This window comes from Bos indicus, chromosome 13 (assembly GCF_029378745.1).
Source record: "Bos indicus isolate NIAB-ARS_2022 breed Sahiwal x Tharparkar chromosome 13, NIAB-ARS_B.indTharparkar_mat_pri_1.0, whole genome shotgun sequence".
NCBI classification, from domain to species: Eukaryota; Metazoa; Chordata; class Mammalia; order Artiodactyla; family Bovidae; genus Bos; species Bos indicus.
The window spans coordinates 40,724,189-40,734,857 of record NC_091772.1 but is presented as its reverse complement, the minus strand read 5'-3'; the positions used below and the strand labels follow the sequence as shown (position 1 = coordinate 40,734,857).

The 10,669-nt window shown below is 42.3% G+C and overlaps 1 protein-coding gene across 1 annotated transcript; it reads left to right on the top strand.

Moving 5' to 3' along the window:
* Window positions 1-5,151: 5,151 nt before the first annotated feature.
* NKX2-4 (NK2 homeobox 4) lies at window positions 5,152-7,450 on the top strand. Its single transcript, XM_019972650.2, has 2 exons — window positions 5,152-5,806; window positions 6,094-7,450. Exons 1-2 carry the CDS (start codon window positions 5,365-5,367, stop codon window positions 6,693-6,695), a joined length of 1,044 nt encoding a protein of 347 aa, XP_019828209.2. The 5' UTR covers window positions 5,152-5,364; the 3' UTR covers window positions 6,696-7,450.
* Window positions 7,451-10,669: the final 3,219 nt, after the last annotated feature.

Below are 10,669 nucleotides of genomic sequence, written 5' to 3'. Positions count from 1 at the left end.
CCAGACTATTGCATCAAGTACAATTCTCAACCTAGAATGCAGAGACCTCCACAACATTTGTAGTACACAGAACAAACACAACAAAATTGGGCAACATTTTCTAATTATATTACTGTCATAGTTGTTTTTCTTTTAAAATATACATCTTGTTGTTTAGTCGCTCAGTCCTGTCCGACTCTTTACAACCCCTTGAACTGCAGACCGCCAGGCTTCCCTGTCCTTCACTATCTACCAGAGTTTGCTCAAATTCAATTCATGCCCAAAAAATATACACAGTAAAACTTTGTTAATAAATGTGACACATAGTTTATCAAAATACCCCAAACTGAAGTTTCTTTTTCAAGTAAGTGACAATAAGAAATAACCCCAGTACCTGACTCAGGTGGAAAGACAAATACGTTCCTTGATAATCACAAATTAATTTGTAAACATTAAAAGATACATCTTTAATGGGACTTGTAGGACAGAAAGAGACTTTACAGTAAATTCAATGAACCTCTTAGATTTGGAAAAATTAAGTGCACATGAGAATAAAAGTTATAAAATTGTATTTTTTAAAAAGTTGTATGTAATCCCTCAGGTTATGTGTAGAGATATAGTGCAAACTTAGACTAGCTTCTCACATAAAATAATAAATAGAAATACAATTTTGCTTAAAATTCAAATAATTCTTTCTTCCTATTAAAGAACAATTCAATTACATTCCAAGACATGTAAAAATGTCAGATAATGTTCAATAAAAATGCTATTTTAAAGTTTAAACATTCTGTGTAAGCAAAATATACAAGTAAACTTGTTGCCGCAATAAGGAATATAATTCCATATTGCCTGCCCTTGTTTCCCATATCATGTATTTAATACTTACTCTAAAAATAATTTTTAAAACACAGAAAAATTTAAATTTCTAGCCAAAGCTTGTAATCCTAGGGTAGGAGAATTGTGCCCTAGTGGTCAATTTTCATATTTTTGAAAACTGACTAATATTTTTACACCTCTGATGTAGCATAACCTTATTCTCTACCTAGACTGTAAAAGTTAGTATTACAATTTGACACTAAAAGGGAAGACTTCGTTTTTGTGTGTGTGTGTGTTTTTTAGGAATCATTTAATTGGTCTCATTATTAGGATTCTAACAACAATCACATCTTTAACACCTACTACTCTTTCTCACATTGTACTAATAACCACTTCAATTTAAAATATATTCATTGATCAGAAAAATATTTTCAATCTAAAAATCTGATGATCAGGCAACACTGACTCAAATTTTTTTTTAATAGAGGAGTTAAACTGCAAGAAATTTGCATTTGTGAAGAAATTATGAAAGAATGAGGTGTGGGGGGAGGTGGTTCAAGTTCTCTAACTTCTTCTTTTTGTCCTCCCAAGGAGAGTCTCAGCCCTGGGCCCTAGCTGCATTTCAGGGCATCAGGGAGAGCAGAACGGAGGGTTAAGACAAGGAACCCTGGTGGGGAAGCACGAGGGTTGAGGGTGGGGTAGAAATAACAGAGTCATTCTGTTAATAACAAAGGGTAAAATTAACACAAGAGACTCATAATAATTGAAATGAACATCTAAAACAAAGAGTCTTTTAGGAGGAATAAAAAGAGATCAAATTTCAGAAATTGGTGAAATTCATAAACATTTACAATTTTTAAAACTTTGTGTTTCATATCTATAGCAATTTTGTTTCCTCTTTATAATCTCAATTTTGCTACAAAATATTAGTATCCTGACATATTCTTTTTGTTCCTTCCCTACTGCAAAGGCGATATTTTAAAGGCACTTCCAAAGAGTAAGAATTTTATTAACAACTATTTTAAACTAGTCACAAATGTGGCAAGTGTCTCATTTCTAAAAGGCATGGATCTTGAATATTAAGCAGAAAGTTGTATTTTCAAACATTATTTTCCCATATAAGTAAATTCAGGACACATTAGATATCTACTTGCTACCTTAGAAAAACAACATTGCCCTTTAAGTAACTGACTGGTTTTGCAAGGTCTCTCAGGCCTCTTTCTCTGAGCTTCTGTTTGACAACAGCAAATCCCCTATTTGGGTAAGGCTCCTACCTCAGGACTGTTTTGCCAAATAATTGTGGCCCTAAGGTTAACTAATACATGAGAAATTTTCAATGAATACCACATTTTTGTCAGAAAGCCAAGAGATTCTATTAAATCTTTTTGTTTAGGTAATTTTTCTATGTCTGCCACAGTCCCAATTATTAAGTTTTCAGTGGTGTGGTATACAAACGTACAAAAACCTAAGCTGTGAAAAAACTAAGGTATCAAACCACATGCCACCTCCCGTGTGTAAAATGGCAGCATGTTTCAAGATGTATAGACTCACCCAGAAGAATCAGGTAACCGTGCCTCTGAGGGGAAAGAAGAAGGCTGGAGGATGGGGAGGCAGGGCCATCTCTTTTCACCGTGTTCTCTTTGGTAGTATTTGTTGTTGTTGTTTTTTGCTGAGTGCCAGCATTGTTTTTAAGATAAGAAAAAAACCAACAGGAAAACATTTCTCAGAAATATATTTCCTGTGAAATCCAGTTTGGTCAACAGTATTTAACAATCTACTGAGTATTAATTTCCATACATAATTTAGGCAGACAATAATATGATGAAATGAATTTGATAAAAACCTTTAATGGAGTATCAATTGGATTATTCTAATTTGCATCTGTATATACACATCCTCCAGAATACATGTTTTCAGAATCATCTGCACACTTCCAGTGTTTTCAGCACGAAGATATGCAATTTCTGGAACGAGACCCAGACAATTGAGAGGAAGAACTGTTGAAGATTGTGGATATTTTCCATAACTGTTTACCTCTAGTAAAGGAGTACTAATTAGGGTATCAAGTTCCCAAGCAGTCAGAAAGTGACAGTCTGCAGAGAGCCTCCAGACACGATAAGGTGCTTTCTTTATTCAAAGGTGTGAGCTTTCCAGATGTCATTGAACTTGTAGCAGGAGCCACTACAGTTGAAAAACAAAATAAGCAACAACTTGTAGTTCAACCATCCGAGCAAACTGCTAAAGTTTATAAAAATATTACATGAGATGAAATGTATAGCCTGAAAACAGAGCAAATAATAACTGTCTGGAAAAAACTAATGATAAGTACTTTTGCAGCTTGGATAACTAACCAATACAAAGACTATGATAATAGGTTTCATTTTTGAAACATGTTTGAACTTTAAAAGTAAAACATAATGGTTCACAAATGACTTTTTCTGTCCATGGATGTTAAAACAACTATTTTTACTTACCCTGTTATCTTTGAGGAAAGTTTGAAATGAAAGACTATTATTTTTTATTTAATTGGATCAAGTAAACAATACATTTTGAATTAAACCAAAACTTAAAAACCAAAGTGCAGTTTTCAAGATTCCAGCAACTACTTAAATACATACATAAATGCTTCTCTGTAATTCATTAATTAAAAAAAAATTAAGTAAGCAATTCAACTGCAGGTAAGGATGAAGACCCAGCCCAAATGTTTCAAGCACAGGAAAGACCTGTAAAAGTGGCATGGTGTTAAAATTGTACCAATACTAATATTGCTAATAACTGACATCTGCAAATAATCATGGTACCTTGTCTTTTGTTCTTTCAGTATTTTAAAATACTAATACTCTACACACTTGCCCGGTTGACACTTTTTTCTCATAGGTAAATATGGGTCCCTTCTCCCCCATCCCCCCACCCATAGATTCTTTGCAAAACTCACTGAAATGAACAAAACAATGATTAAAACAATAAAAGCAAACCCATGGAAAACATTCCAATCAAAGTGCTGAAACCAAACAAGGAATAGGTAACTGTTCTTACCTTCAAGATGTGTATATTAGATTTTATGTTCTAATAGGTTAAACTGGAATTGTCTTCTTACATCCTGTTCTTCTTCTGTTTTAAACAATAAAATCTTGCTTAAGAAAGCATTCTCCCTGTTTTTCTTTCTCCTGCCCCAGTCTCCAGGAAACCTTAAAAACTGCATCTTCGTTTCCCTGGGTGTTTTAAGTGAAGGACTTTTCAATTTTTAGTCAATATGCTTCACAGACTTTGTCATATTCTTTGTCATGTTCAGCATTCATAGAAAAGTTCACAATGTCTAAGTTCTTCTATGCTATGCAGGTAAATTTACAAATCAAAAGCTGACAAATGTTTTTTTTTTTTAATCATTTATCTACAGTTGAGTATCTTTCAAGCGAAAGTACCACTCTCACCTGATTTCTGTATCCATTTCACATTTTTAAGCAGATTATATTTTTTGAACAGTAAAAAGGCCCATTTCGAATAGCTAGAAATTTTGGACTTTGGGTTTTGTTTTGTTTTGTTTTTGATTACTGTAGTGATAGGCCAGTAAACCCCAAGTTGGATATTTTCACTCGGGGGAGGTGGGGTGCGGGAGGAAAACAAAAGGGAAAGAAACCTGTACAGAACTTTACAGGTGCGAGCTGAACAGGAAACATTAGAACACATAAAAACCTAACCTCTTTCCCTTATCTAACCTCTATCCCCACAGAGCAGAAACAGAATACTTACAAATTAGCATCCGTGTATTTGTGTCTCTGTGTGTTTTCTCTTCTTTGGATTTGGATACTTTGAGCTAATTTGAAAGTGCCCGGTTGGTTGCCCACAAAATGATGCTTGAGAGTCTAAAGACGCATAAATTAGAAACCCTACAAAGGGAGAGGACGGTCATTGTACCTCATCTCTTTATGCGCTCTTACGGTGGGACCCAAGAGCTTTTTTTCTTTTTTTTTTTTTTTAACACTTTAGATGATGGAGCAAGTGAGAGGCTGATAGCTGGAGAGGACTAGGCGAAACCGCCATCCGCTCTCAACTTAGCACCATTCTGTCCACCTCCCCCCCAACTCCAAATACACTGGACTTTGCTACTAAATCACTTTAGGAAACTGGGGTCTGATGGGCAGAGGCGCGGAGTCCTTCACATCCAGCCTCGACGCCAGCCTCAGAGTTCCTGTTTCTGATGCTCCAGGGCTAGGGTAACAGGAAGTCTGGATGGAAGCAGGAAGGATGGAGAAAGCGAAGGGAGTGATCCTTTCAAGAAACATCCAACTGCCCCCTTTACCTTTTTGCCTCCTCTATGGGGAGTGGGGGTGGAGTGGGGGTGTTGGCGAGGGAAAAAAGATGTCAAGGACCATTGTTTGCTCGTTTGGGATGTTGCTCCGCCCCCCGAGTCTGTCGTAAACCCGGCGCCGGACTAAAATAAACCCCAGATCCCGCAGCTCGGGGGGCTCGCCGCGCCGCCGACTCCTGGTCACAGGCGCAGCCGCCGCGGCCGAGGTGGCGGCGACCCGCGCGCGCCCCGGGCCCCCCTACCTGGCCGCCCGCCGAGCCATGTCGTTGAGCCCCAAGCACACGACGCCCTTCTCCGTGTCCGACATCCTGAGCCCCATCGAGGAGACCTACAAGAAGTTCGGCGGCGCCATGGACGGCACGCCGCCCGGCCTGGGGGCACCCCTGGGGGCCGCCTACCGCGCGCCGCCGCCCGGGCCCTCCTCGCAGGCGGCGGCCGCGGCGGGCATGCAGCCCCCGCACGCCATGGCGGGCCACAACGCGGCGGCGGCGGCAGCGGCGGCGGCGGCAGCGGCGGCGGCCGCCACCTACCACATGCCGCCCGGCGTCTCGCAGTTCCCGCACGGCGCCGTGGGCGGCTACTGCAACGGCGGCCTGGGCAACGTGGGCGAGCTGCCCGCCTACACAGACGGCGTGCGGGGCGGCGCGGCCGCCGCGGCCACCGGCTGGTACGGCGCCAACCCGGACCCGCGCTACTCGTCAAGTGAGCGGGGCGAGGAGCGCGGGACTGAGGGCCGAGGACGGCGCGGGCGTTCCCCGCCGCAGCCCGGGGCGCGGGGAGCGCTTGGGAATCCGGCCGAGGGTGCGCGGGGCGTCCTGGGGCCCTGAGACACTGAGCGCGCGGGGCGTCCTGGGACCCTGGGGCCCTGAAACACTGAGCGCGCGGGGCGTCCTGGGACCCAACCGGCCCCGCCGGCGTCGCGGCCGCCGCGGTGTGAAGAGAGCGGGGCGGCGGCTGCTGACTGGTCTTCCCCTTGGGCCCCTCCCCAGTCTCCAGGTTCATGGGGCCGTCGGCGGGCGTGAACGTAGCCGGCATGGGGTCGCTGACGGGCATCGCGGACGCGGCCAAGTCGCTGGCGCCCCTGCACGCTGCAGCGGCGCCGCGGAGGAAGCGCCGCGTGCTGTTCTCGCAGGCGCAGGTGTACGAGCTGGAGCGGCGCTTCAAGCAGCAGAAGTACCTGTCGGCGCCCGAGCGCGAGCATCTGGCCAGCATGATCCACCTGACGCCCACTCAGGTGAAGATCTGGTTCCAGAACCACCGCTACAAGATGAAGCGCCAGGCCAAGGACAAAGCGGCGCAGCAGCTGCAGCAGGAGGCCGTCCTGGGCCCGCCGCCGCCTCCGTCGCCGCGCCGCGTGGCCGTGCCCGTGCTGGTCAAGGACGGCAAGCCCTGCCAGAACGGCGCGGCCACGCCGACGCCCCAGGCCGGCCCGCAGCCCCCCGCGCCGACGCCGGAGCTGGAGGAGCTGTCGCCCAGCCCGCCTGCTCTGCACGGGGCGGGGGCAGGCCTGGCGGGGCTGGACGCGGCGGCGGCGGGGGACTACGGCGGCAGCGCGCTGGGCGCCAACCTGCTCTACGGCCGGACGTGGTGACGGCGCGGCTGGCCGGGGGTCCCGCCGCCGCCCGAGGGTCTGCTCGCGCCGACGGCGGGGCAGCTGCTTGCGAGAGAACGGACGGATCGCGGAGAGGGGCGGGCGCCGGGCCTCCGCTGCGGGTGGGGACGCGACAAGCCCCAGGATCGAATCCTGAGATCGCGCCGGCCAGGAGGCTTTGAGGTGATTTCCTCCTTCCGGAGGTTCCTAAATTGTGTAAAAAGCCGGCCGAGTCCACATCCACCACCACGTTCCTAACCAAAGCTCTCGGAGTTTTAAACGTTGGAGACTTAGGTGGTGTTTGTAGCTCTAAAAGTCAACCCAGCTTTAACAAGGTTTTCTTCTTGAAGTGGAACTTACCTTGGGAGATTAATTTTCGAAACCCCCCCCTCACCGCTCCCCCCGCCCCCGCTTAAGTGCAATTTCATTAATGTTTGATGGAAAGTAAATTGAATTGTAGCTCAAGATGGATCATGCACATAGCAACATTACTGCAGAGGAGTTATTGCCATTTAGAGAAATGGAATAAACGTAATCAAAATATTGCTTATACGAATTGATATAGCTTTTTAAACTTAATGCTGTTTTTAAATGTTTTGATCATGATTTGGCAATGAGTGTTTGTATATTATCCTAAAAGAGGCTTTTCCTCCTAAGATGCAGCTCATCAAAAGAAAGGATTGTAAGCTACTTTTTATATGGAAACTGGTCTCCCAAAATCAACGGACAAAATAAATTATACCCTATTCTACAGACATGTTATTTACTCTTTCTAAGGTATTTGATTATCTGAATTAAAGTACCTTGATAAAACACTAGAACAAGTAAGCAAAATTGCTAAGACAGACATCAATTAATCTATTTTTCAAAGCATGTCAAGGAAGAAAATAAGGTGACTTATTGAATGGTAATCAGTGTGTAAAGAATCAGTAAAATATTATTTTCTCATATTTAGAAGTTAATAGGGGTTACACACCGATTTTGTTGGTGTTTTCTTGTACAAATAATGTACTCTTTAATATGCTGATTTATATTTCCTATGTTTCAAAAGGATATTTAAATATAACTTAAAAGAATTCAAGAACTTTTTTTTGGTAAATGTCAAATGATCATTTCTTTTTCACTACGTTGTATAGGCTTTTTTTTTTTATACTAGTTGGCATGATGTGACAACACAGCTCAGTTTATTCATGATTTAAAGAACTGGTAGTAGATTAAAAATGCTAAAAGAAGGCTGGAGAAAGTGAGTTCATAAAATGAAGAAAAATTAAAGACATAACATGGATAATGCATGTTTTACAAATGACCAAAACATTTCCCAGAGACCCTAAACCTCTTCTACATTTTTGAAATTTTAGAATTATAGTTTGAAGTGAAACATTTTATTTCATTTCATTGCTTGGGTATTTTTCTGAACTGTGCAAAGTGTTTTTAAAAGTTGCACTTTCTCTATATTTTCTACAGTAAACAGTAATAATAATTAAAAACTCCAGTTCCTTTCACAAAGAGAAAAAAAACACTACAGAAGCAAGTGAATCAATCTTTATCAAGGGTCTGTGAATGCATTTTTGTAAACTGACAACTGATTTTTAACACATTTTACATAAAATTTGAGCAGAAAAAATATGAAAATGATGCAGTACACTTTCAGAAAATTCTCCCAGTTTGAGTTTTTGCATACTAATAAAATTGATTTTCAAAATGCTAGCCAGGCTAGCATAACTATTACCGATGTGCCAGGTTTAAAAATGCTTCTTTATATTGATTCCTTCAATTTCTGAAATTCTACTTCTAGAAAACATGTTACAAAAGTTCACATGGTTTGTAATTTTTTTTTTTTTTTTACAGCCCAATACTTAACAAAACCAGTAGCTTATGGAGTAAGGGTTCCGAGTAGCATATTTAAAGAAAATAAATCTTCATGCACAGTTTTTCCCTTGATAATTTCTGGAACAAAAAAATCCCTTAGACTAAGTGAACTATCAATCAAAAAGACCATTAAGAAGAAACAGCCTTCTTTATACAATATTTTCTGAAAGTGTATTTGGTACAGGCATATCTTTCTCCTTTCAGCGTTCCTTTAAATAGTAAGGGACTCAAGCCAGAGGTAATTGCCGCAGAGAGCTTAACATTCTGCACCCAGAAATGTACTGAGTTTATGTGTGCACATCCAGAAATTAGGATAAGGTTTGCTTTTGAAACATTAAAATAGAAAATGTTTATACTGTAGAATTCCACATTCTGATTAATGTGAAACAAAAGCTTTTTTTGCTTCTTTTGCAATTAGTGCTTTGCAGATCTTTTATAAAAACACAAACAGCCAGACTAGGTGAAACTCATTAACTGAAGAGGAGGATAAGTGTCTTCACAACCAAGAGAGAGGTTGGCGCAGGGTTTAAGTGGGAACAAAGCCCCTCCAAAGTTTAGCAGAGGCCACAGCAAAACTCAGTTTGAGAAATGCTAACTGAGGATGTCACAGTTTCCTAAAGGTTTTTGGGGTTTTACAACACTCTAACCTATTTTTTCCCAGTTGAGGCACAGAAACCAAAATCCAGAATCCAAGTTGCAGAGAGGAACGGCGGAGATTGCAGGTACTTTTCTGAAATCTGTGTTGGGATGTAAATTGAAGTAGTGTGTGTGTGTGTGTGTGTGTGTGTGTGTGTGTGTGCGCGCGCGCGCGCGCACGCCCAATGTTGAAAGATACAGGAAGGGTGTTTTGTACATGGAAGAGGGGGGTGTAACCCAGTTGTCTTCTGTTTGAGGCTTTGCTTAGAACTAAAACCTAACAGTCAAAACAAGTAAGTCAATCAGACTTTTATCAACACAGATGTTGTGTCCAAACTCCATTCTGCTATTGACTGTTTACTTTCAATTTAAGGCAAATCAGAGACACAATCCTGTTCACTAAATGCAAGCACCTTCCAAAGACTTGCTTTGTTAGCTGCATTTCGCAATGATGACTTTTAGAAAGACTTAAATATGTGAACTATAATCACATAAAGACCCATGACTGGATTTTAAGATATGAATTTGTGCATAAGATAATGCACAGTGTAATGGTGATAAAAGTTTCAGATGTAGTTGAGAATATGAATGATACCGCCCAACTCTTTAATGTTAACATTAATATGTGGATAAAACTCTGTATGTTAATTACTCAAGTCCAGTTTTTAAAAATACTGCTACTTGCCATGCTCAAATCCAATGAAACAGGGCACTAGGATACATTTTATTAAAAATGAATTAAATAAGTAGACTTTTGCTGCTAGTGAAAATGGGTGAGCATCTGGAGAAGATTCAAAGAAGACGAAGTCAGGAGTCACTCCAGTAAGTATTGAGATCACTTTGTGATTTTAGGATCACTTTTATGTCATTATTTTTTGAGCACGGAGATTTGGAAGCTTCTGAGAGAGGTGTTTTGGTTTCCTTTGTTTTTGCTTTAGAATGTTGGAATGAAATGCCTTTTCAGTTTCTAAATTTCCATGTAACCTCTTTCAGTAGTTGCTTCGGTGATTTCTAATAAACGTTGAATCACAAATGTTACCTAAGTTTAAGTTGTGCAAACTGTTTTGCGGTAGTAAATGGTTCCATTCCCATTTCACACACACTAATTAAAGCCTGTTACCTCTGGCCCTCGTGCCATACATGCGGTATCAGATAACTAGCAATGCAGATGTTCACCTCACCCTGAGTGGAGAAGAAATCCGCCGAGAATGGGCCGCTTGCTAGTTAAATTAGTTTTGGCACTCGCGGGCCGAAGGCTAGCGAATCTGCTCCAGGCAGCCGCGGAGCTGGACGAGCCGGATGCAGACCACGCCCGGGACCGCGCCGCTTGCTAACCCGGCTTCCAGGTTACGTCGGAGAACGACTACATTCTGATTTCCAAGCCAAGCGAAATTCACTTACCTTCAGGCTTAGAACTGAAAAAAAACAGCAGCCTCGGAGAAGACCCTTTCCGCTGCCTCCTTCCAGGG